Source organism: Moschus berezovskii, chromosome 17, assembly GCF_049115385.1.
Source record: "Moschus berezovskii isolate FMDL1 chromosome 17, NW_MosBer_1.0, whole genome shotgun sequence".
In the NCBI taxonomy this organism is placed as follows: domain Eukaryota; kingdom Metazoa; phylum Chordata; class Mammalia; order Artiodactyla; family Moschidae; genus Moschus; species Moschus berezovskii.
Genome location: NC_142476.1, coordinates 65,147,183 through 65,174,354, shown reverse-complemented (window position 1 = coordinate 65,174,354; position 27,172 = coordinate 65,147,183). Strand labels below are relative to the sequence as shown.

Sequence of the window (27,172 nt, the reverse complement as noted above, 5' to 3'; positions counted from 1 at the left end):
GTTCCCCTTGCAGTGGGGGGAAGGAATCAAACCCCCAAGATGGCGGCAGCGTCGGAGGAGCGGATGGCTGAGGAAGGAGGCGGCGGTCACGGCGACGGCGGCTCCCCTTCGGCCATCGCCTCTACCCAGCGACTGCCCCCACCGCCCCCGCCCCAGCCCCCGCAGCCGGGGTCCCAGGCGCCCCCAGCCCCGGCGCTGGCTCCGGACCAGCTGCCTCAAAACAACACGCTGGTGGCGCTGCCCATCGTAGCCATCGAGAACATCCTCAGCTTTATGTCCTACGACGAAATTAGCCAGCTCCGTCTGGTGAGGCCCCCTGGGGACCCTGGCCGCCCTCTCCAGAGCCGAGGTCTGGGGAGGGCCCGAAAGGGAAGAGCGTTCCCAGGGGAGGGAGCCCCTGGCGAGCTGCAGCAGCCGCTAAAGCACCAAGCGCACCCCTCCCGCCCCAAAGTCTCTCTTGGGGCTGGCCCGCGGGGCTTGTCCAGATTCCGCCCTTGCCTGGGGAGTGGGGGCGACTGCCTGCGGGAACTTGGCTTTGGGGGGCTCGGGGGCTCTGTGCCCCCGACCCGGAAGCGGGGCCACGGGCGGGGGCAGCAAGAGCTGGGCTTCCAACCTCTGTCCGGCCTGAGCGTGGACGCCGGAGGGGGTCTCACCACCTGCTTTTTGTGTATCACCTTCCAAGCCCAGGCTGGAGTTGGAGGCGAGCACTCCGAAGTAGGCGAGGTTATCCCGGCTAGGTTAGGTTTGTCTGTGAGAATAACGTATTGTTTCCCCTACCACCCAAGTTTCCTTGTTGGAAAAGATAAAGTCGGATCGGTCAGTCCTCCCAAAAGCCAGTGGAGGTTTGGAGGAATTCAAACTCGTTTTGGTAACCTCAACCCCAGCGCCTTGGTTGACCAATGAAGGCAATCCTGAGAAGTGACTATCGGGCTTTGCCTCACCCCTTACACTTCCCACCCCATAGTGAAGCACCTTGCCCCTTGAGGTTTTTTTCCTCTCCTGCATTTCATTTTCTAACTAGTGATTTACGCCCACCCACCTGCTTTAGGAGAGGTTTCATACCTTAAAAATCACAGTAATTCTGTCCGTGATTAATGAAAACAAATGAATTTGCCTTTGGGATTTTCTTCATCCCAGAGGCTTCACTGAAGATTCAGTGACTGTGTAGTTCTGTCAGTCATTTTGCTTCCTCAGTGAATTTATCTTTAAGTGGTAAGGAAATTGAAGGAGGTGGACATTTTGAAATGATTACAAACCGTTTCTGTGTAGAAGCTAAATATGTGGTCGGGGTTGTTTTTAAGAGGACAAAGACAGATCTGAATGTGCTGTGTATAGCGTTTTCTTAATAATCAATAAACCCTATTTTAGATTTACACCTTCAATTTAAAATTGATTATAATTGTATTTTTGAGATGCAAGCATATATTTTAAAGGAGGCTATTAAATATTCAAACTGGTGAACAATTTATTTTCTTGTCAACACAGCACATCAACCATGTCAGTCTGCAGGATAGAAAATTCATTTGAAAAGTAATATTTTAAAATGATTGTCCCTGAATTTCCAAAACATGTTATCCTGGAATTTCTTGTAGAATCCTAACTATTCCTTTGATTTTTTATAAAGAATGATATTTGATCAGAATTCATGGTATACATTCCTGTTGCCTGGAAATTGGACATGACATTTGAATTGAGCCTTTCAGCCAGACAATGCCTTTGTAAGCTTGGAATGTTCACTGTTCTGTTTTATAAGTATTGAGAAAAACTGGGGCGGGGGTGTGTGTTCTTTTGAGGTCAATTTACTTCTTTAAAAATTAAAAACATTCTTAAAGGGGAGAAAGCCAGCCTACCCTAGGGGACAGAGTTAAAAACACATCCCACAGTTTATTAGTAAATGACATCTCCTTCAAGTGAAATACTCAGCTGCATTCTTATTTTTAAGCAGTTATCTATTCTAGTATTTTAAAGATACAAATTTGTAGTTTCAGAGATTTTTATCATAAGGAGCCCTTTACCACCCCCCTAAAAAGATTCAGCTCCCAGTTTTACTTCTTAAAAATGGTTTTTTCTCTGTTTTAGTAATGGGGAACTATTTCTTATTCCTTTCTTTACTTAAGGTTAATGGATAATTCTTAGATTAAGTGGGTAATCTTTTGTGGCGATTTGGAAGTGTCTTTGGTTTTAAATTCTTTGGTTCATATGTCATAAGGTGCAATTCAAGTAACAAGAAAGATTCTTGCCACTAGGTGTCAGCATTAATTTAATTATGGTCATTAATGAAATTGGCAGTCTATCGATAGTGCCTAGTATGTGGTTTACATGCCTTTTCTGATTTAAGTGACCATTTATACCTAACAGACTGTTTGCGAGAAAATCAATACCAGTGTGTATGCGGCTATCTGGCATATAAATTACATAGTTTCTTTTACTGTCAGGTATTTTTTTGAGTAGAGTTAAGGTTGGATGTACTTAGAAAAGAGTGATATTAATTAAGAACAGAATTAGTTTCCATAAAGCTAAATGTCAACCATTCAGTAGTTAATAAGCTGGTTTACGAATTTGTCAGGTGCTTCTTTTTTTCTTCCTTCAGCTTACTTGCCCTGTTAGAACCTTGGGCTTCCCAGATGGCTCGGTGGTACAGAATCCACCTGCAATGCAGGAGACTCAGGTTCAATACCTGGGTCATGGATGATCTCTTGGAGGAGGAAATAGCAACCACTCCAGTGTTCTTGCCCAAAAAACCCCATGGACAGAAGAGCCTGGCGGGCTACAGTCTAAAGGGTGGCAAAGAGTTGGACACGACTGAGCACACACATTAGGACCTCAGTCACAACTATTGTTAACACCTAAATTAGAGAATAGGTGCAGGGTCCATGTACTTACTGCTCTCTATTTTCTCTATACAGTTTGTCCCAAGTTGCTAAGATAACGTTTTCCAATTATCTTTGCTTCCTCTTGCCAGGAATAATTGAAATTTTATTCTCCAAAGGAATGTCCGATCCCTTATTGAACTGGATTTTGTTTTGTTTTTTCTGCCATTGACTATTGCTCCCAAAATGTACCCGGAACTTGGAAATCCTGGTTACATAAATATTTAACTTAATATTTAAATATTTAACTTCTCTAATATATTTTAAATTATTTGGATGAAGATACCTTTTGAAATGACAAAACGTGTACTTTGAGTTGTTTTCCAGTAAATCACATAAATTTGTGCTGATGCAGCATTAGTCTGTCACATAGGCCCCCTTCACAGGTATGAGAGTTTTTGAACCAAGTGGCAAAGGTTAAGGAAGGTCCTGCACCTAGTTGCAGAGCACATCACAGCCAAGTTGGAATATATAACATTGACTTGTGAGTACATAATTCTCACTGAAAAAAAAAAGTATGGAAGGCTTTTTAAAAGTTGTCTTAGGGAATTCCCTGGCAGCCCAGTGGACTACCACTTTTATAAAGAGATCCTATAGATTTTTCCTCTGTGGTTCTAGTGGAGCTCCTGTAAATTTAATGGAATCCTGTTAGTGGTTCAGGATAGATTTGATTAAAAGTTCAGTTCACGTGTCATGCTTATTACCTGGAATGAAATTTTCCATTTGACAACAAAATACATAAATCTATGTTTTTGTCCCAGGATATTTCTCTAGTGCACTCTAGCTAGTTAAATATATTACTCATTTATAGTTCCTTTCACATCTTTTCTTCAAATGCGTTTGAAAAGTTCAGTTGTAGAGAGGGTTGACTGGTAGAAAATATGAAGGAAAATGGGAAAGTATTACCTTTTTTTTTTAAGTAGGCAAGATGTCTTCCTTATGTCTCTTTCTCTATGTCAGTAGCTCTCAGTTTTGTCTCAGGACACCTTTACACTCTGAAAAGTTATTGAGGACCCAAATTGCTTACCTTTGAAAATTCTCAAATACACAAGAATGCACAGTGCATAATTCCATTAGCTGTCATCACATGTCATGTTGCCACACACATTCTGCTGTGTCTTTTGAGAGAATAAGCATGAAAATGGCAAATAACATCTTAGTATTATGAAAATGATTTAGCTTCACAAACTCTTGAAAGGATCTTGGGAACCCCAAGGGTCCCTAGACCACACTTTGAGAACCATTGCTCTGTATCGCTGTAAATACACTGTCTGTACTGCTGGGGTTTTTTTCCCCTACCATGTCATCATCAGGTTATTTATTTTATTAACAAGGTCTTAAGTATAGGTAAGAAATATATTTTGGGAATACTTCACTCCTTCACATTCTCAAAGGTGTCCAATCAGTAACCCTGTCCACAATATCATCACTGAGATAGAATGTACACACCTTCCTTTAGCACATTTACAAAGAATCAAGATAACAAATGCATAGTAGTAAATACAAGAATGTTGAGGGTAATCAGCAGAGGCTTCCTCAGGGTCATGAATTTTCATCCAGTCAGTTAAAGATGGAAGAACATTCCCAGTAGGAAAAAAAAAGATATGTAATTATCCTAATTGTTTTGTTCAGGCTAATATTAAATTTATATTTTCTTTCCAAGTGCATATTTAGGAGGGACACCCAGGGAATTTTTAATTGGTTGTAATTTTACCAACAGACAATTGAGAATTAACTCTGTGTCTCTGTATATAGTATTATATTTTAAATGGTCCATACCAAGAGGATAGAATTTTTTCTTATAAAAGATTAAAGTGTTCTTGTGAAAGAGATGGGAAGTTGTATAGGACTGGCTCATTCATTGTTCATTTTTTAAATGATTTTATCACCTCTGTCCATGGGATCACATAGAGTTGGACACAACTGAGCACGCACGCACCCATCATTAACTTTTTGCCACATTTACTTTATCTTGTACGCTCATTCACCTGAAAGAAAGGTGCAAATACAATGACATTTTACCCCTAAAATACTTCTATATGATCACAATATCATCACTTCCAAGGTATTTAAAATTACATTTTATATTCAGGTTTCTCAGTTGTCACCAAAATGTGTTTTGATAGCTTGGAGAGGGGTTGGGGAGGTAGTTAAGGTTCTTAAATCTAATAAAGCATTAGTCTCTTTAATCTGGAACATTTCTCCCGCCTTTTCACTGTTTTCATTCTTTCATGACTTTCTAAAGAATCCAGCCCAGATGGCTCTCAAATATTCTGCACAGAAGATTTGTCTGATTGAGAGGATTATAGGAAGATCTTGGTCTAGCTCCATCGCAAAGCTTTAGTAGTGTGGCAAAAACCGCCCCCACTAAAGTCCTGCTTTCTAGACTCGTGCCAACAGTTTCTATAGCAGTAGAGTATTAGAGACCCTAATCAGTTGAGAATAATTAGGATAAACATTTCAGTCTAAATAGCTACTGATCACTAAATTTAACAAGACACAAATCAGGGCTTCCCTGGTGGCTCAGTGGTAGAGAATCTGCCTGGCAGTGCAGGAGACACAGGTTCAACCCCTAGTCCAGAAAGATCCTGCATGCCTCGGAGCAGCTAAGCCCTTGCACCATAACTACTGAGCTTGTGCTCTAGAGCCCAGGAACTGCAGCTACTGAAGTCCAAGCACCCTGAAGCCCATGCTCCCCAACAAGAGAGTAGACCCTGCTTGCTGCAACTGGAGAAAAGCTGGTGCAACCCAGCACAGCCAAAAATAAATAAACAAAATTAGGGGAGGGAATACATAGATCAAAAGACCTGGATTGTCCCCCCCCCAACATAGCTTGGTTTTTATTGAGGTGCCATCCTAGGCACTTTGCTAACCCTTGAAATGTGTAGCCAGTATGAAAAAATGAGGAAACTGAGAGTAATCCATATTCAAGTCCATATTAGAATGATACGTGTGTGTGTGTGTGAGAATCACTATTTGCTGGAAGACCCAAATTCTTAATTTCACTTTTTGCCCTTAATGATTGGATGACGTTGAACAAGTCATATAAGTTCCTAAGGCCTCAGTTTTCTCATTGTAAAAAGAAAAGGTAGATTCTGGTGTTTTATGTCCCTTTCAGATCAAGGGTCTAATAAGCAGCCTAATCTTTGATAATAGCTTCCTTATTAATGGGGGAAAACTGTTGGCCTTCCAGGTGACACTAGTGGTAAAGAACCCTCATGCCAATGTAGGAGTCATAAGAGACGCAAGTTTGTTTCCTGGGCAGGAAGATCCGCTGGAGGAGGGCATGTTAAACCCACTCCAGTATTCTTGCCTGGAGAATCCCATGAACAGACAGTATATTGGAAAGCAGAGACATTACTTTGCCAACAAAGGTCTGTCTAGTCAAGGCAATGGTTTTTCCCGTGGTCATGTATGGATGTGAGAGTTGGACTGTGAAGAAGGCTGATCGCCGAAGAATTGATGCTTTTGAACTGTAGTGCTGGAGAAGACTCTTGAGAGTCCCTTGGACTGCAAGGAGATCCAACCAGTCCATTCTAAGGGAGATCAATCCTGGGTGTTCATTGGAAGGACTGATGCTAAAGCTGAAACTCCAATACTTTGGCCACCTCATGCGAAGAGTTGACTCACTGGAAAAGACTGATGCTGGGAGGGATTGAGGGCGGGAGGAGAAGGGGACGACAGAGAATGAGATGGCTGGATGGCATCACCGACTTGATGGACATGAGTTTGAGTGAACTCCAGGAGTTGGTGATGGACAGGGAGGCCTGGCGTGCTGTGATTCGTGGTGTCGCAAAGAGTCAGACACGACAGAGCGACTGAACTGAACTGAGTATTAGAGTATCAAAACCTTTATCAGCTCAGCCCAGTTTACCAGAATTTTTATCTGTATAATTTCAGGAGAAAGCACTTTTGAGTTTCATCAGTATTTGGTTTTAGCAAGTATTTTTCAAGCATTTGTGTTTGGGTGCTATGAGAGATAGAAAGAAGCCTTAAGACAGCCCTGGCCTAATCGACTTACCCTTGATGTAGATTTATCTCAATTTTATCTCAGCATTGTGCTTTCAACATCCACACCTATACAGTGAGAATTAAGGTCCAGGTTGATACCTCTGAGTCAATGCAAAATACTCAGGAAACAAACAACAAACATATTTTGTGTAGTAGGTTTCATTAAGATAAGAAAGATTCCTGGGATATTTCAGAAATATAAACGCTAAGTGTATAAAGCAAAGTTTTCAAATTAGTGGTAAAGTTAAAATTGTTAAAATTTTTTAAACCATTTTTATATAGCGATTTATAGTTTACCATGATTTAATGTCTATTTCTTTTAATCTTAATGATATCCCTGTGTATGAGGTACTATCCATGTTTTACAGATGTCTGATTCAGGCTTTCAAAAAGAAACTGACTTGCCCAAGGACGTAAAATGGCTGGCCTCGAATTTAGATGTTCTGACTTCAGATCCTATGCTTTTATTGTGTAAAGATACTGTTTTTAAAATTAAGTTTCTGCTATATATGTTAAAATATTTTGAAGGATATTACAATATCTAGTATAGGCTTTCGGAGAAGGCACTGGCGACCCACTGCAGTACTCTTGCCTGGAAAATCCCACGGACGGAGGAGCCTGGTGGGCTGCAGTCCGTTGGGTCGCTAAGCGTCGGATACGACTGAGCGACTTCACTTTCACTTTTCACTTTCATGCATTGGAGAAGGAAATGGCAACCCACTCCAGTGTTCTTGCCTGGAGAATCCCAGGGACGGAGGAGCCTGGTAGGCTGCCATCTATGGGGCTGTACAGAGTCAGACACGACTGACATGACTAGCAACAGCAGAAGCTCTATAAGCTTTGACCATTATAAACTGTCATACTTCATCCAAGTCACTAGAAGAAATAATTTAAAACTTTCATTCTGGTAATGACAAAAACTTTGTGAGGGGTTAGACTCAAGTTTGAGTATGTATTTTTGGCCAGAGAAGAATTTTCTTATTTCAAACCATTAGCCTTCAAATATTTTGTTTTAATGATCTTTAGAATTATAGACTTTGACCATAATAGTGGGGATACATTCAGAACATTCAACAGATACCTAAAGAATCAAGTGGGACTCTGAGCGTCCACTGCATGAGCAATGAGTTTGATCCCTGGTTGGGGAACTAAGATCCTGCAAGCCATGTCGCACAACCAAAAAAAAGTCAAATATATAAATAAACGAGGAAACATATATATTCTTTTTTTTAAAAAAGAGTAAATTATTCCTTGCTTACATATAATATTAATTTTTAAATGTAGTATTGCAGGTTACAGTGAGGAATTCACATATACTGATTCAAAGATTCAGATAGCAAACTGGAGAACAGTTCTAGCACAGAGAACTTTGAACCATCAGTTAATGAGTCTAAGTTAATTGTTATCAGTTTGTTTTTTTAATTAATTTTTATATACTTTTTTGGCTGCACCATACAGCATCTGAGATCTTAGTTCCCTGACCAAGGGTTGAACCCACACACCTTACACTGGAAGCATGGTTGCACTGGATTACCAGGAAAGCCCCTTTATTAATTTTTATTGGAGTATAGTTGCTTAACAATGTTGTATTAGTTTCTGCTGCACAGCAAAGTGAATTAGTTATATATATACATATATATTCCCTTTTTAGATTTCCTCTGTATTTAGGTTACCACAGACATTTTCTGAAGTTTTTACTTTTAAAATTCTTTCTCATTCTGTCTTCCCGTAGGTTTGTAAAAGAATGGACTTGGTCTGCCAGAGAATGTTGAATCAGGGATTTCTAAAGGTGGAAAGGTACCATAATCTATGTCAGAAACAAGTTAAAGCACAACTCCCAAGGTATGTTATGGGTAGCAGTGGCAGTAATTCTACAACTGGGGATTTTATTTGTTTCTTGATTATTATTATATTTTTTAAGTAAGGGTTTACATGTTAAATGGTTTCTAAGTTTTTATAGCGAAGTATACACAGATCACAATAAATAATTTTACTGTGGTTTGTTCATTCTCGCTGTATCTGTTCAACATTTTAGTTTGAATCAGGGCATTTAGACAAGAAAATGAAATTAAACACATCCAGATTGAAAGGAAGAAATAAAATTCTATTCACAGATAACATGATCTTGTACACACATGATATTGTATATAAAATACACTGATTAATTACCAGTGCTAAAAACAAGTTCAGCAAGGATACTAGATAAAAGATTAGTATACAAAAATCATATAATGCTATGCACTAGTGATAAACAGTCCAAAAATAGAGACAATTCCATTTACAATAGCATTGATAGTAATATATATATATATATATAACAAAAGAAGTACAAAACTTGCTTATTAGAAACCAGAAAGCACTGTTAAAAGACATTAAAGACTTAAATAAATGGAAAGGCATTCTGTGATCATGGATTGGAAGATTTCATTTTAAGATGGCCAGGGATTGAATCTGCGTCTCCTGTGTCTCCTGCATTTAAGGCAAATTCTTTACCTGCTGAGTCATCCGGGAAGCCCATTAAAATGGCAGTATTCCCCAAATTGATATATATATATATTCAGTGCAACCCCTGGGCTTCCCAGGTGGCACTAATGGTAAAGAATCTGACTATCAATCCAGGAGATAGAATCAGGTTTGATCCCTGGTTCAGGAAGATCACCTGGAGGAGTGCATGGCAACGCACTCCAGTATTCTTGCCTGAAGAATCCCATGGACAGAGGAGCTTGGCAGGCTACAGTCCATGGGTTTGCAAAGAGCCAGACATGACTGAAGCAACTTAGCACACAGAGCAACCCCTATCAGAATCCTAGCTGTCTTTTTGTAGAGATTGACAGACTGATCCTGTAATTCCTATGGAAATACAAAAGACTCAGAATAATCAAAACAATCTTGAAAAAGAACAAAATTGGAAAACTACCATTTCCCAGTTTCAGAGCTTTAGCTACAATAATCAGTCTGGTGCTAGCATAAAAATAGACATATAGATCAATGGAATAGAGTCCAGAAAGTCAACCTTTACATTTTTTGTCAATTGATTTTCAACAAGAATGCCAAGAAAATTCAATAAGGAAGGAATAGTGTTTTCAGCAAATGATGCTGGGACAAAAGAATGAAGTTGAAGACGTTTCTCAAACCGTATACAAAAATTATCTGAAAATGAACCATAGGCTTCAGTGTAAATGTCAGTGCTATATTATAAAACCTTGAGAAGAAAACATAGTCATAAACCTTTATTAACTTGGATTAGGTTCTTTAGATACAACACCAAAAGGACAAGTAACAAAAGAAAAAAAGTAGACTAGAATTCATCAAAATTGAAAATCTCTGTGCCTCACAGGACACCATCCAGGAAATAAAAAGACAGCCACAGAATGGGACAAGACGTGCAGCCCATGTATCTGTTACGGGACTTGTATCAGATTGTGTTAGGGACTCTTACTACTCAGCAATAAAAGGGGGACTTCCCTGGTGGCCAGTGGGTAAGACTCCACACTTCCAATGCGAGGGGCACAGGTGCAACCCCTGGTCCAGGAATTAAGATCCCACATTTTCCTGGTGTGACCAAAATATTTTTTTTAAGGCATAAACGATAAGAAGGTAAATAACCCCAATTTGAAAATGGGCAAAGAATTTGGTAGAAATTTCTCCAAAGAAGATGTACTAAAGGCCAAACAAACATCATTAGTCATCAGGGCATTGCAAATCAAAATACTATGGGATACCAGTGAAAACCCACCAGGGTGGATGGCTAAAATTTAAAAGGACAAATGTTGGGAGAGAGATTGGAACTTTCACATATTACTGGTGGGATAATGAAATGTTACAGCCACTTTATAAAACAGTTTCTCAAAAAATGAAATACAGAGTTACCAAATGAAACTGCTGCATATACTGCTTATGTGCATATACTGCTGTATACTACACTGCTGTATATACTCAGGAGAAATGAAACTATGTCTACACAAAGTACACAGATATTCATAGCAGGGTTATTCATCATAACCAAAAAGTCGAAACAACCCAAGAGTCCAGCAACAGGTGAATGGATAATCAAAATTATGGTATGTCCATATAATAGAATAATATTCATCAATAAAAAGGAATGAAGAACTGCTGAGACACCCTTCTACATGGATAAACCTTGAATACATGCCAAGTGAAAGAAGATAGACAGAAAACACATACTGTTATTCCGGTTATCTGAAGTGTCCCGAATAGGCAAATCTATAGAAACGGTAAATTAGTTGTTGCCAAGGGCTAGATAATGAGAGTAATTAATAATGGTTACAGGCTTTCTTTTTATGATAATGAAAGTGTTCTGAAATGAGATGGTAGTGATGGGTACACAAGTGTGAATATACTAAAAATCACTAAATGGTACCCTTGAAAAATGAATTATATGTGAATTGTGTCTCAAAACTTTTGAAAAGTTAAAATGAACTGATCTTAGAGCAAAAATATAGTCACTTGTCTTTATGTCCATGTATACTTTCATTTATCTAATTTCTCTGATTCTAATAGTCATTAGGCTTGAGATTGATATACCCAAGTGAAAGTAAAAGTTGGTTGCACAGTCATGTTCAACTCTTTGTGATCCCATGGACTGCAGCCTGCCCAGCTTCTCTGTCCATGGAATTCTCCAGGCAAGAGTACTGGAGTGGGTTGCCATTTCTTTCTCCAGAGAATTTTCCCAACCCAGGTATCGAACCCAAGTATCCTGCATTGCAGTCAGATTCTTTACCAACTGAGCCAACTAGGGAATCCATATAGCCAAAGGGCAAAACAAAAAAATGATAATTTTTTTCAAATGTTTTATCAATAAATATTTGATTGATCCTTAGCAAGGATTTCTAAACATAGTGATTCATTTATCATTGCAGTTAAATTATGACCCAATTGTAGATTTTGAAATTAACATGTAAATATTAGGCTTACATTAAGATATTTTGTTTGGTTAGCATTTTAGTCCACAGTACTTCTTTTAATGGTTGCTTTTTTTTTTTGTAGGAGAGAGTCAGAAAGGAGAAACCATTCATTAGCTCGGCATGCAGACATCCTCGCTGCTGTTGAAACAAGGTTGTCACTATTAAATATGACTTTCATGAAGTATGTGGACTCCAATCTCTGTTGCTTCATCCCAGGAAAGGTAAAATAGAATTGCTTACTTAGTAACAGTTGGATTGGACTGTGTAAACTTTAAATTACTATGAAGTTACAAAGTGATTTTTTTAAATGACAGAATCACTCCTTTCTTTGGTCATCTGTGAATTCAGTAGTCACAGTATTAAAGAGTAAGTTGTATAGGTAATTGTGGGCTTTTGACTTTTTTTTTTTTTAAATTTTGGCCACCTTGTGAGGCATGTGGGATATTAGTTAGTTCCCTGAGCAGGGATCGAGCCCATGCCCCCTGCTTGGGGAGTGCAGAGTCTTAACCAGTGAATTGCCAGGGAAGTCCCATTGCTACTTCTTTGAGTAGGTTTCTAGGAATGGATTTGTTTAGCTTCTGTGCAATAACTTATATAAATATATATCATTTATGTGATCTGTATACTTAAAGTTATTATTATGAAATATGCTATAGAAGCCCTACTATTCTTCAGGAAAGCTTCTTAAGGGTTCATATGCAAAGAAAAAATTTTAAGGTTTTACTTTTTGTAAAGATGCCAGAGATACAGCAATGAGCAAGAATAGATATTGTCTCTGCCTTCAAGATTGTTACCATTTTAGGGAGGGGGGTTGGGAGAGACAAGCTGGTTTTGTTTTGTTTGAGAAATGTTTCATGAAACTTCCAGATTCGACAAGAATAGATAATTACTGTATAGCAGTATACTCTGGGCTAAGTAATCGTTCTGTTTAACACAGAAATAAGTTTATTGTGGTGTATTTATTGTGACTAAGTTAATAAAGGACCCAGAATTCAACATGTTGCTCTGATACCTTGCTTCCTGAATTGAGTGTAAATTCAGAATGAAATAACTTCAGTATCTTTTTATGTGGAAGAGATGGAGGTAAAATTAAATATCATTTTGCTACTTAGCTGCTACTGGCAAAAGGTTCCCTTAACATGGTTGGAACTAATTAATACTTAGTCAAATTTGAATGCTCTCTTTTTGTTATTTCCATTGATAATTAACATTGGCAATGTTTTATTACGTTCTTCATTTTCAATATTCTATGTTTGTTGGGAGCCAGAGGAGTCCTATTTCTTATTTAAAGTATTCTTTGGAATAGCTCACTTTCCTCATATTAGCTACTGATGCTTTTCTATAAAAAGGTGACCAGTTAGAAACTTTAGATTCTAATTCTTAGGCCAGATTTTGTCCAGGGCTAATTCATTGGTCTTAATTCTTCATGTTCACGGAACTAGAATAGGTTGTCTCCTATAGCCTTACAGTTTTTATTGCATATCTCATAATATTAAGATTATGAATATTTAAGACACCTAAGTTTCATAACCTCAAGAGACAATTCAACCAATTATTTTTAATGAGAGCTGAATAGTTTGCAGCAAAGTCCATATGGCCTGCAAAGCCAAAGGTATTTTAGTACCTAACCTTTATAGAAGTTGTCTATCTGTTGTTCTAGGTGATCAGGATCATGTGATTGAAATGATGATACTTACTATCTAAACAAATGAGGTTAAATTCAGTTGAGTCTTGCTATTTTTTTTGGAAACCACTTGTTTTCGCTTTTAATTCTAGTACCAACTGAGGTGGTAGCAGTGGAGGATGTTTTCAGTTTCAAAGCTTATGTGTATCCCTTTAGGCATTTGCTCCTTAACTGAGACCTTTACCTTACCTGCAGTGGAAAAGTCTTCCATTTTTCCTTAATATTACCCATTTCGTCACAAGATCTTATCCTAATTTATTTTTCTCCTACAAGTCTGAACTGGAAAAACAACTCCCAAAAAACAAATAATTTTTATTTTGATTATCACTTTGGTTTATTCGGCCATCTTTATAGCTTATAGTTTGCCTAAGTCAACACTGTATACTTAGATTACTACTTTTTACTTTTATGTAGCTGGTACTTTTTAGCTTACTTAGGCTGAGTCTAAACTGCTAACTTAACATAGTTTGCAATATATGGGTTGTTTTATCATTGTTCTTTTTTTAACTGTCTCATCCTTAAACTTTCATATTCTGTCTTCAGAACATAAGGATATGGCATTAAGTTTCACATTCTTAAGTGAAGATATTCTGTGGAATACTTTTCTTTCAGTTTAGTGTATAATCTTGATTTGGTATATGATTTCTATAATAGTTTATTCTTGGTTTCCCCAGCATCTTGCTCCTGGGTTCATTTCACAAATTAGTTTTTATGAGTTAATTGAATCTGGGTAATAACAACGTTCATTTAAATTGGATTGCCTGATATATACCAGAATATTGGACCTTTAAAGTAACAATTGGGGGAAAAATTTTTTTTTCATTATTCGGTGAAAGAACAATCAAATTCGTTTGTAAAATTAAATGGTAGGATGAAGATAGAAAATTAAATGTATGTTTACCTCTTAACTTCTCCCCATACTTGACTCAGTGGAGTAGAGTAAATGATGTGATTTTTAAAAGGAAGAAAAGATAAAGCCCCATGAAAAGGAGGTCAAGAGAGTAGACGGGAGCAGCAGAATTTTGGAAGTTGGAAAGTAGATGAACAAATGATAACTGACTTAGAAGAACTGAGGAAATTAATTCCTGACCTGGCAGTGGGGGAAGCTGGGAGTCAGTGTAGTATGCACTCTGAACCTCTAAAAAATTCTAGAGTTGAAAGCACTTCTGAAGATGGGGCTAAAGCAGAAAGGTTGGTTGAGAATCTGTATTTAGGAATGACTTAAATCTGTAGGTCCCCTCTCCAAGTCCAAACAAGCTAGATCATTGCCCTTCTACCCAGTGAAAATCTAAGGCTTATTCACGGGAGGGTTTAAAATGGAGTCTCTTGACAAGGAAACTGTACTAACAACAAAGGCATTTAAAGAAGATCTGTCTAAAGAATTCAGACTGGTTGGGAGTTTGCCACTGTGAGCTCTGGGAAGGATCAGCAAACTTTTCTGTAAAGGGCCAGATAATAAATATTTTTGACTTTGTGGACCGCGTGGTCTGTGTCATGTCATGGTCTGTTTCTCAGCTGAGAAACAGCCATGATTCTACATGTGGTAAATGAATGGGTGTGCTTATGTTCTAATAAAAACCTTATTTACAGAAATAGGCACAGGTCAGTTAGGGCCATAGTTGCAGACTCTGACCGCTATATTGATGTTCCATTCATCTTTTCTCAGAATCAAGTATAGATTCTTGGCTTATTCCTATATATATTTCTCAAATCTTCTATCTGACATACAGAAGTCAAACTTTTTACAGTAAGTTCTTGATCAGTATCAGCAGTTCACACAAACTGAAAAACACATGGAGCAGAGGCCAACTAACCATTCCAGGAGATACAATAATGAAAAAAGACATGAATAATTTCTTTTCTTCATCATTACTAACAGCCCCAGTAATCCTTTTGTGCTTATTGAAATACAGTGGTCTCCAAAAGTCAGTATTTTCACGGTATAAATGATTGTCATGAAGCTAGATTTCCCTGAAAGAACTTAAAATCTATAGGTTTTGTATTGCTGGTTTGTTTTTAATAATGTTTTTGGTGGGGGGGGTGGGAAACTACTGGTGATGGTCACTTTCTTTATTCTTTTTTTGAGGGGTAACTTTGTTTTGATGCAATTTCACATTTACACAAAAATTGCAAAAAATATGACAGGGAATTCCCATATTTCTTTTATCCAGATCAGCAATTATTTACCTTTTGTCTTATTTGCTTTTGTTCTCTCTCTGCATATGTGTTTTATTTTTCTGAACCGTTTGAAGAAAAGTTGGAGATATAGTGACTGTATATTCTGAAATATTTTAGTGTATTCCCTAAGAACTAGGACATTTTCTTACTTAACCACAGTACAGATAACAAGCTCAGGGAATTTAACATTGATCCAATACACTGATCAGCAGTCCATATTCAAGTTTATTTCTTATCCCAATAATAGTTTTCCTAGCTATTCTTATTTCTGAGTCCAGAATCCAATCTAGGATCACACATGAATTTGTTAGTTTTCTTTAATGTGGAACGATTCCCTACACTTTGTGTTTCTTGGGCTTCAAATTTTTGAAGTTATTTTGAGGAATAAATATCCTTTAACTTGAGTTTATGAGTTTGAGTGAACTCTGGGAGTTGGTGATGGACAGGGAGGCCTGGCGTGCTGTGATTCATGGGGTCGCAAAGAGTCAGACACGACTGAGTGACTGAACTGAACTGAATGTTTCCAGAATGTTCTGTTTTTGTTTCTCTTAAAATTGGTTTTAGTGTGAAGACATTCCTAAAAATAACTCTTGCTTAGAAGCATTTCCTCCTTTCATTTTGCTGGTCCTCAAGTAAATACATGCAGTCACTGAACCTTTAAAATGAAAAAAAGAATTAAGCTATTTTCATTGAATTTTTTAGGTCCCTGTTCGTATACCCCTAAACTCCACCTTTACCACCAGTTTGGCTAACTAGGAGATCTGATCAGCTTTTTATGTGCTGCATTTTTAATATAAGCAAGGAGTAGAGAATCACTAGGCTAATAAGAACACAAAGTAAAACAAATGGAGAACAAAAGACCTTTGAGAAAGCAATACAAGGATATAAAACTTGAACAAAATGTGACTAATAGTCTAAGAGAAATATTAATAAGAAAAATACAGACAAACATATGCCATATAAAGAATTATTCACAAATATGGAAGAAAAAATGAAAGAGGTAGAAAAATTAAGGAAATCTCAAGTGGAGCAAAGAGACAGAAATGGCAACCCACTCCAGTATTCTTGTCTGGAAAATTCCATGGACAGAGGAACCTGGTGGGCTACAGTTCATGGGGTCACAAAGAGTCGGCCATGGCTGAGCACCTCAGCAAGAAACAGAAAATGAGAACATACAAGGTTCAATATTCTAAAGGGAGCTTTGTTTGCTAAGGGCATCTCTGGTAGCTCAGCTAGTAAAGAATCCACCTGCAATGCAGGAGACCCCAGTTTGATTCCTGGGTCAGGAAGACCCACTGGAGAAGGGATAGACTACCCACTCCAGTATTCTTGGGCTTCCCTGGTGGCTCAGCTGGTAAAGAATCCTCCTGCAATGCGGGAGACCTGGGTTTAATCCCAGGGATGGGAAGATCCCATGGAGAAGGGAACAGCTACTCACTCCAGTCTTTTGGCCTAGAGAATTCCATGGACTTTATAATCCATGGAGTCCCAAAGAGTCGGACACAACTGAGTGACTTTCACTCACTTACACTACTTTGTTTGCTAAAGTGAAAGTGAAGTCGCTCAGTCGTGTCCGACCCTTAGCGACCCCACGGACTGCAGCCTACCAGGCTCCTCCATCCATGGGATTTTCTAGGCAAGAGTACTGGAGTGGCTTGCCATTGCCTTCTCCGACTAAACAGTAGATTAAATAAGATAGAAATTCTCTCATCTATAATAGTTGAAAGCCTTCATAATATATCATTTATTACTGTGCCAATTTAAACATAAGCATGATAGAGTAAACTGTATGTGCTGGGAATGTGATAGCTTTTCACATTTGGTTTCTTACCATTCTTCCTTAAAACTTAAAAATATTTTCCACAAGTATTAATTATCTCTAGTATTCAGCAGTGGCATATTACTTAAAAAGTGTATAAATAGCCATTAAAGAGTTGCAGTGACCAGCCTAAGACCTGTGAACTTTACACTGGATACAAGACTCAAACCATTGCATTCTTTTTGCTAAAGTAATTTTCAGAAAGTGATTAAACCTATTCAGAAGATGAAATATTTTAAAAATTAGGTAAATACTGTGCTTTTCTTGACATGTTCCTCCACAACCATTTCAGCCACTGATGACTCTGAATGCTCGAAGCAGTTTGGTTCTAACATGCTGTCTTTTTCTTCACCTGTCCTTTGCTTGTAACTTTTGGACACAGGAAAGAAAATGTTTTTAATTTTATTGAAATAACCTCTATGTAGTAAGATTTAAAAACTAAATTTCCTAATAGAACACTTGGGCAAAGGGAAAGAGATACACCTTGCTTTCACACTGTATTTAGAAGGCTGACTATGGTAGATAAGAATATTTCACATTTTGGTTTACAGATGTCATTTAGTATTAGTAATCCCTATGCGATATTTTGATATGAAATTAATTCTGAAGAATCAGGGTTATGGAAGAGGATTCACTACATAATAAATTTATTTTAAAAACCTAGAATAAATGCATGGTACATAATAAAGTGTTAGTTACTCAGTTGTGTCTGACTCTGCGACCCCATGGGCTGTAGCCTGCCAGGCTCCTCTGTCCATGGGATTCTCCAGGCGAGAATACTGGAGTGGTTTGCATTTCCTTCTCCAGGGAATCTTCCTAACGCAGGGATCGAACCCCGGTCTCCCGCGTTTCAGGCAAATTCTTCACCGACTGAGCTACCAGGGCAGCCCATGGTGCCTGGAAACATTACGTGCATTTTGATTTCCTAGCCAGCTCCTCACTGCAGCGCTCCTCGTTTAGTCATGCACACCCTCCTCCTGCTCAGACTTCCTTCTCATTGAGATTCTGCTTATTTCTCATCGCCAAGTCCTTCATTAGGCCTACTCAATCCTCAAACAAATCTTACCCTGTCTACTTCCTTTTTCACACAATGCTTTGCTTGTACATTGAACTTACTCACTTTGAACTAGTCTTTGCTGTGTATGGGTCTTTCACTAAGTCATCTTGCATAGGTTAAGATGTATGTCTTATTCATCCTTGAGTCATTTAACAGTCATTTCTAGTCTAGGTCAAACATACTGTAAATATTCTTCTGTCTACCAGTATTTATGTACATAAACTTAACCAGGTCCATTTATCCTCTCAGTAAAAATTCTGTTAACAATGACCTTTGTATTCAAAACAAAATCTAGCCTCTAAAAATCATATTCTTGTATTGACTTTAACCTTGTGGCTTGTCCCTAAACAGTTTTATTTAGATGTGTCAACATTAGGCAGTTTATGTTATTTGACCGTCTTTATCGCTCAGTTAACAAACATTGGTTAGGGTGTCTGCTATGTGCCAGATACTGCTAGGCTGTGGGGATCTGACAGTGGAAACTAGGTATGGTCTCTTCTCCCATTGAGCTTACTATGTTATGGGAAGAAGAAATTAACAGAAAAAGGTAGTACTTAAACCTTGTAATGTGTATTCTGAAGAAAAAATAAAGGATTTGGTGAACGTGTTAACATACTTAAACTGAAAGAGGGTTCAGAAAAGACTGCTTACTCTGAGAAAGTATTACTGAGACCTCAAGTGTGAATAAGAAATTTGGGGCTGGAGAAGGTAGGGGAGATACGCAGGGAGAGCATGACAGAAAGAGATCATAATGTGCAAAACCCTGAGCACCAAAGAGAGAGAGGGCCTGCTTTAGGTCAGATAGCTGAGGGCTGCTTTGTCCCTGTAGGTGGAATGTGCTGGCACTGAGGACAACATCAGATAATACTGGAGCGTTGAAGTTCTTTTCTTATTTATAACACACATGCAGTGCTACTGTGAATCGGTTAATATCCCATCACTAGTAGATTCTTTGTAGTAAAATGTGACAGACTAGTAATATGAAGGACTACCACTGAAGTATATAAGTGTATATTTTGTAACGAACCATTTTGTACTTATATATAAAAATTAGGTGATTTTTTTTTAGCCCCAGAACAGTAAAGATGCTTAATAAATATAAATATGAAACATATATAGTATTATAACAAGCCCAAAGCCAGGTGTTACAGGTGGTAGTGTTACCAGTGGTCAGTATGTCAGTTAAGTCACCCTGTAGATCTCTGTAGAATTTGCAAAACAGTCACCTTACTCCCTGTTTACCTATTTTCTTTAAGAAAAAATAAATAAAGTGCTAATAAGAGCTCATTATTTTAGGTTATTGATGAGATTTATCGTGTGTTGAGATATGTCAATTCTACCAGAGCCCCTCAGCGAGCTCATGAAGTACTTCAAGAGTTAAGGGACATTTCCTCCATGGCTATGGAGTACTTTGATGAAAAGATTGTTCCACTTCTAAAGAGGAAATTACCAGGATCAGATGTATCTGGAAGACTCATGGGCTCTCCTCCAGGTACCTTTTTTTATAATATCTTCAGTTTATAATCATGTTCATACATAGGTTTATAACTTGCTTTTTTTCCCTCCCACTTAACTGTGTATCTTGAACTTTTCTGGGTCTGTCACTGTATCTGCAGCATCATTTTTAATGACAGATTAGATTACAGACCATTTCATCCACTGCTGTTATGCACATTTGTCTCCAGGTTTTTCAGTATTTGAACCACACCACAATCTTGTTTTGTGGCTGAATCTTTGTACATATCCACAATTTTTAACTGGGCATAAATTTGTTAGAGCAATTTTTAGTAAAACATTTGTTTCGTTCAGATTTGTTAGCTTCCTGGAGTACTCAGTAGAGTGAGTAGCTGTCTGTAATTTAATAATAAAGCTTATGGCATCTCAGCATTAATATATCTATTACTTATTGAGTGCTTATTATGTGGACAGCACTATACTGTGTCCTGTGGAGACTAAAAAGAAATGTAATACATGGTATCTGCTCTCAAGAATCTTATTATTTCATAGGGTAAGGCGTAATCATGACTCAAATTATTGCAGGCAAGAGAATAGTTTAATGGAGTGTCCATTTACATGCCAAATGAGTAGAGAGAAAATCTTAAGGAAGATAAGATCATTGTTGGCTGGTCTGATTGAGACTTCACAAGAGGTGAGAACTGATCTGAGCCTTGTTAGTTGGCTAAAGGTAAGCTGAGAAAGAACAATGTATCAGTCAAGGAAAATATTCTGGTTTTTTAAATGTATGAGGAGAAAACTAACAAGATGGATTTTAGGGTGCAGATGGATCCATCTGGTTCTTTTAGAAAAGTTTCAGAGATAAGGTTTAAAAAAAAACAGGTTATTAGTTTACAATAGTGATTTTTATGCCCATGGTGCATTGTTACTCCTAAAACAGAATAGTTCCAAAGCCTTCCTACATCATGTCAGAAGTTCTTCTGATCATCGAATGTGATGTAACCCTTTTTGGTGGTATCCCAATTGTTCGGCTAATGTTGAGACCAAACATTCAACTAAGTGCAGAGAGGACTTAGGAACCTAATAGGTCTGTACTTCTGATTCAGATATTTATGTTTCCTTGTGTGTAATAAGATAAAAAGTAGTTCTACTCTAGTTTTACATTTATATTTTCTTAACTAGGTTCTAAAAAAGTTTTATAATATTTTTAAATCCAAGTTAACACCCCTGGACACTCTTTGCTTTTGCTGACAGTCCACATATTGCCACATGAACATGAGAATCAGAATTCAGACTCATTTATAGTTAAGACATAAGTATTTGATTAATTCATTAGACCAAATAGATTGCAAAGAAGAAATCTGCAGAGGTGATGTTACTAAGGACATTCTATTTTTGAAGAAGTCTCATTAATGAAGTATTACTGGTGGTGAGCAATTGAAGTGATTGACCATTTTAAACCATTTCTCTACAGTTCCAGGACCTTCTGCAGCCTTGACTACAATGCAGCTCTTCTCCAAGCAAAACCCTTCAAGACAAGAGGTTACCAAACTTCAGCAGCAGGTTAAGACAAATGGTGCTGGGGTGACTGTTCTCAGGCGTGAAATTTCTGAGCTTCGCACCAAAGTGCAAGAACAGCAGAAACAACTTCAAGACCAGGACCAGAAACTGCTAGAGCAGACCCAGATCATAGGTGAACAGAACGCACGGTTGGCAGAGCTGGAGCGCAAATTGCGAGAAGTAATGGAAAGTGCAGTGGGAAACTCCTCAGGGTCTGGGCAGAACGAAGAGTCTCCTCGGAAACGAAAAAAGGCCGCAGAAGCCATAGACTCTCTTAGGAAATCTAAACGTCTCCGGAATAGAAAGTAAATCGGAATGTGCTTCTAGCGCCAGAGGAAGACCTGGCTTTGTAGCTTGACCAGTTCTGCGTATCTGGACACTGCGCGACATGGTGTCCCTCAGCTCTAGGCTTAAACTTGAACTCTCATGGTTGGGACTTTTTTTTTCCTGCTTCTCCTCGTTGACTGATGCACAGAATCTTTTTACTTTGCAATAGATTTGTACTAACCAGACCTATTCTATCATGTTTTGAGAAGTTAACCTTTTTTTGTGCAGATAATGTTTAAAGCAAATTTGTTTCTGCATATATGCACATTACATAAGGATCTTAAACCAGTCTTGACAGACTAGAAACTAAGTTTAATACAGAAAATGTCCTGTTCACTTGAAAGAAAAGACCTACTTTTTAAATGGACAGTATCTTGTTTTTAAAAAAAAAAAAGTTGACTTTTTGTTATAAGTGACCTTTGTCTGGAATGTCTGAAAAGTAGTAAATGCTTTTTGGTATTGAAGTAATGGGTAACTAAAACGGACTTCCATAGTATTGACTGTAGAAGGGGCCTCTACAGTATTGACTATATATTTTTATAAACTACTGGCAAGGGACTTATCCAGTTGTTATATACATGTTTTCAGTTCTCTTTTGGGGCCATGACCTACATTTGCATGGATGCATGCATGCATTGCCTAGTCAACTCACTTAAAAAAGCTCTTGCACTGGTATTGATCTTGAACCTCTATACTTCTCCACTTTTTAGAGCAGTATCTTAGTTCATTTAAGCGCTTAACATCTTCCACCACAACAGCTTGCTTCAGTGGGTGAGGGGGAGTGGTATTTGTATGTCCATTTGTCCTCCAGTTTTACAGAATAAGAGTATTAAAGCCCTCTGCTTTAGCTATTCTCTGTAGGGTTCAGGTGCACTGGCTAAGACAGAACCCCAAATTCTTTATGTTGATATCAGACCTCTGGTAACTAGTACTATTCCTTACACACCACTGTGTATGCTCATTGATCCATTGTGGCCATGACCAGTGGTGTGAGTAGGGAACCCAACTTATGGGATGCAGTTGTTTTGCCATTGAAAAACAGTTCATTGAAGAAAATTGTACTATGAAAAAGCATTTTGATTGTTTCATTTCTTGGGGGGTGACCTGAGGGAAGCTTTTTAATATTAATTTCAGGCTTTCCTTATCCTTCAACTTTCAACAAAAGCTTTAATTTCGTTTGCACTCCTGTTTTGAGCTTGTAACTGGAAAAGCATGTCTTGCACTGTCAACCTTCTAAGCGGTCACTTTAACAGCTGTACAGTGATTATTTTCCCCAGTTGTGTATTTTTTGAAACAGTCAATTATTACTGTCTGTTTTTATTTTAATGTACTAAATTATGTAGTCATTATTTGACTGTTAAGTTAAACAACTGTTGCCTCGGGCTTCAGTTATTTAAGGTAAACTTAGGTGTAGTATAGAATACTATCCCTTTCCAGGTGGGAGTTTGACGCGGTATAAAACCTGAGGTTTGGGTAAGTACCTTAGTTGAAGAAAAGCACAAAGTCACTACCTTTTTTTAATCCGTCCAACATGATATGGTTATGCATCCTTGAGATTAACCTCACCAAATGAAACTTCTTATCCATTTTTAATATTGTCCTTACATAATAGTGTCCTTAGATTTTGATCAATTCTTTGTCTAACATTAAAACTCCATTTACAATGTAGTTATGTTTTCAATGAAAAACCATAAAATAACGTCCAAGTGTTTTCATGGTTTGTTGGGAAGGTAATTTTAAAATAAACAGTTTCCAAAAAACATTTGTCAGCCAAGATCATCCATAAAAGTCCCTGTCTGGAACTCATTTTCTCAGCAGGTCTCATTTGTTTAGTCATAGGATTTAGCCATATTATCACAACTTTGGAGGAGGCCTACTGGAATACTTACTCATGGCCTTTAATAGTCTGCTTTCCTGGTAATACGAAGATGTTTTTAAGTAACAAAGTACATGTTTACAGGTTTATAAAGTATGATCTTTATGCATCAAAGGGATATAACCTCAGATGATCTTTTTTAATATTGTTAATTATTTAAAGGTTCCTGGGTTTCTTTCTAAACTCCAGCTAGATAACCCTAAATGTATCTACAGTCTTAGTTAACATGAATATTTGGCTTCCATAATAAACATTCACACTATTAAAAGATAGATTTTCTGTTTCAAAATCCAAATTTCTACAATATACACTTGTAATCATCTGCCCATAAATTTAATGAGTTGCACTTGTTAATGGGTGAATGTGGCATAACAGTAGGAAATAAAGCACTACAGTTGTTTTAAATCTTAACTAGCTAAAATATGTTAGGATATTGCCTTGGCCAGTTTGATAGCTGTTATACTTGCATTTGGGTAGTATAATGGTATTTCAGTCTCAACAAATCACAAAATATTTCCATCACCTAAAACTGACATATGTTACAGGAAAATTGTAAGTTAGCAACCCGAGAGAGAACTATCCTGCTCTGGATTGTAGGTCAGTAATTTAAATACTGTATGTTAATATGTTAAATGTTAGGACATTTCATAAAGTATTCCCGTCATCGTCCTTGGCTGGTCTTTCAGAGGATACTTGTCCCACTTACAAATTGATCACAACACTACAGACATAGATAGAATGTGGAAGGGCAGATGAAAAATGGAAAGGACTGCCGCCCCCTCACCCCCCACAGGAGTCTCTGCTTGTTTCCCACGTGGACTGGACTTGGTTTTCACGTATTCTGAACTGTATTATTTCAGAACATGAGGATATAGAAACTGTTGTTTTTCAAGCTCCTCTTTTGCTGTACAGAGCCTGGAAATAAGGGCAAACACAGATGTAATCAGAGTAAGCATACTGTTTTAAAAATTTGGGGTGCCATCAGGTCTAAAGCCACTGGTTTTGGAAGCAACTTTTTTTTTTTTTTGTAAAACATGTTTTTGGAGTACTGAACTTTACAGGGGCTTGCCTTAATCTCTATTTAGTAGTTTCAAGATACATGCGCTATTATTCTACTTGTTAAAATACTCTATGTAGCCCCTAAGGTGGGTAAGACAGTATAAGTAATGCCTAAATAAATAAGCTAAAAGGTGTCACTATAGCTGGATTTTTGAGAGAAAATGGACATATGAACATAGGCTATGTGTAATAAAAATAATGGCACCTTAAGATTGCACTATTTTATGCATTATTTTATATGCCATTTCATAGCCTGCACTTTAATCTCCAAAGAAACAATATGTGATGTCCCAGTTGTTCCTTATTAATAACTGTTTCCTGAGACAGGGCGCTTAATTCTATTTTACTATACTGAAGTAGTTTCTTGGAGGTAGATTCCTCTTTTGAGTTCTCTATTTCCTTAGCCATAATATTTTCTAGGATTTAGGAACTCCCTATCTTTTCTTATTTCCAACAGTATATAATTTTAATTTAAAATCTCATACTTGGTGATCAGCACATTCTTAATATACTGCTCTAGCAATTAGTACCCATTTGTTAACACTTTCAAACCTTCTTTATAATAATCATACGTTGCAAGTAAGATTTGATGCCAGGAATAAAGGCATTCTGCCTTGTATGATGCAGTCTTGAAAAATGGCTGTTCCTAATGTAAAATCCAATACATTCAGTGATTTGGCTTGGGATCTGAATTTCTTTCACTAGTCCTCAAAAGGTTAATAAGTAGGAACTACAAAAAACTCTGTAGCCTGCCATCTTGAGGTGAATTATTTTCAAGAAATACTATATAATCTACAAAATGAAATTAGCAATTAGTTGACTGCTGCCTACCATGAGTTTATTTTTAATAGCAATATATTTATATTTGTGATAAATATGATAGGCTTAAGTAATGGCCTTTTCCAGCTTCCTAAGAATCTTTGTTAAATTTCTGAAATTCAGACGTCAAAAACTGAAATTTTTCCTGTTGTGTCTGAAGAGAACCATGAGATTTAGAAGCATATTGGTAATCTATTAGGTCCATTGCCAAAGTAGATACTGGTCCGTATTCAAAGCTATACCTAAAGTTAGATGCGTTTAAAATTCCTTTATGTTGTGCCATGTCTGTTTACTTATGGTCATGAGCAACAATAAATTACAGTAGTTTATCTTCTGGAATTTTAATTGTTATAACCTAATTACTGGAAAGTGAAAAACACCTCCCGGTCACACAACAGGGTACGTAAATAAATGTGTTGTTACCAGTGCTACTTGTTTTCTTTGTATTTCATACACAGATTACGGAGCCATCTTAAATGCCATCTTAATAGCTACCACCTCTTAAAAGCAGTTTGTTATTTTAATCCTCACAGCCACTTTATAAGTGCTTCCCTGGTAGCTCAGCTGGTAAAAGAATCCACCTGCAATGCAGGAGACCCCAATTTGATTCCCCGGTAGGGAAGATCCATCTAGAAAAGGAATAGGCTACCCATTCCAGTATTCTTGGGCTTCTCTGGTGGCTCAGATGGTAAAGAATCTGCCTGCAATGTGGAAGATCTGGATTCAATCCCTGGGTTGGGAAGATATCCTGAAGAAGGGCATGGCAACCCACTCCAGTATTCTTGCCTGGAGACTTCCCAGGGACAGAGGAGCCTGGCGGGCTATAGTCCACAGGGTCACAAAGAGTCGAACACGACTGAGCGACTAAGCACAACACAGCAGCTGCTTTATAAAGCAGGTTTTACTGTCTATAAGGAAGTTAAACTCAGGTTAAGCAACATACCCACAATGTCACCTAAGTGTGATTCAAACCCTGCCTCCAAAGCTTATGTATTCCTGCGACACTCTACTACAGTCTGGGAGCTGTGGGACTCTAGATTACATTAATTCTTCAATAAATACATAGATTTCATACATCAACCAGAAGCAGTCTATGCCAGAATCACTAATGTTAAGAGTAATATACAAAGCTTAAAATCATGGAAAGACTAGGCTTTAAGGAGGCAACTTCAGTCCTGAAGTTTTTTGGCAATGGATTTACATTAGGCATATGGGTAAAAAATATTTTTAAGGCTTCTGTGTGTGTGCTTAGTCGCTTAGTCATGTCCAACTTCTGAGAACCCGTAATCTTAAATAGGCAGTCCTGGCAATAGATGTGGTCAGAGGCCACTAACACAGTCACTTTATTATAAAGTTGGCTACCGATTAATACCAAGGACGTGATACCAATTCTCTTGCCCTGCTGGGGGAGAAGACTAGTTCTCTTTTCAAAATTCCTTCCAGCTCCAAAACTATTCAAAATTTCAATGAAATAAAATCTTACAAATCAATGTCACCTCTGTTTAACAAAGATGTAACTGATAGGGAATTAC

At 37.7% G+C, this 27,172-nt stretch overlaps 1 protein-coding gene across 1 annotated transcript; it reads left to right on the top strand.

The window, feature by feature from the left end:
- On the top strand, positions 1-26,067 carry FBXO28 (F-box protein 28). The gene is made up of 5 exons (XM_055419819.2): positions 1-306; positions 8,614-8,723; positions 11,889-12,027; positions 19,841-20,036; positions 21,474-26,067. Exons 1-5 carry the CDS (start codon positions 40-42, stop codon positions 21,866-21,868), a joined length of 1,107 nt encoding a protein of 368 aa, XP_055275794.1. The 5' UTR covers positions 1-39; the 3' UTR covers positions 21,869-26,067.
- The last annotated feature ends 1,105 nt before the right edge of the window (positions 26,068-27,172 follow it).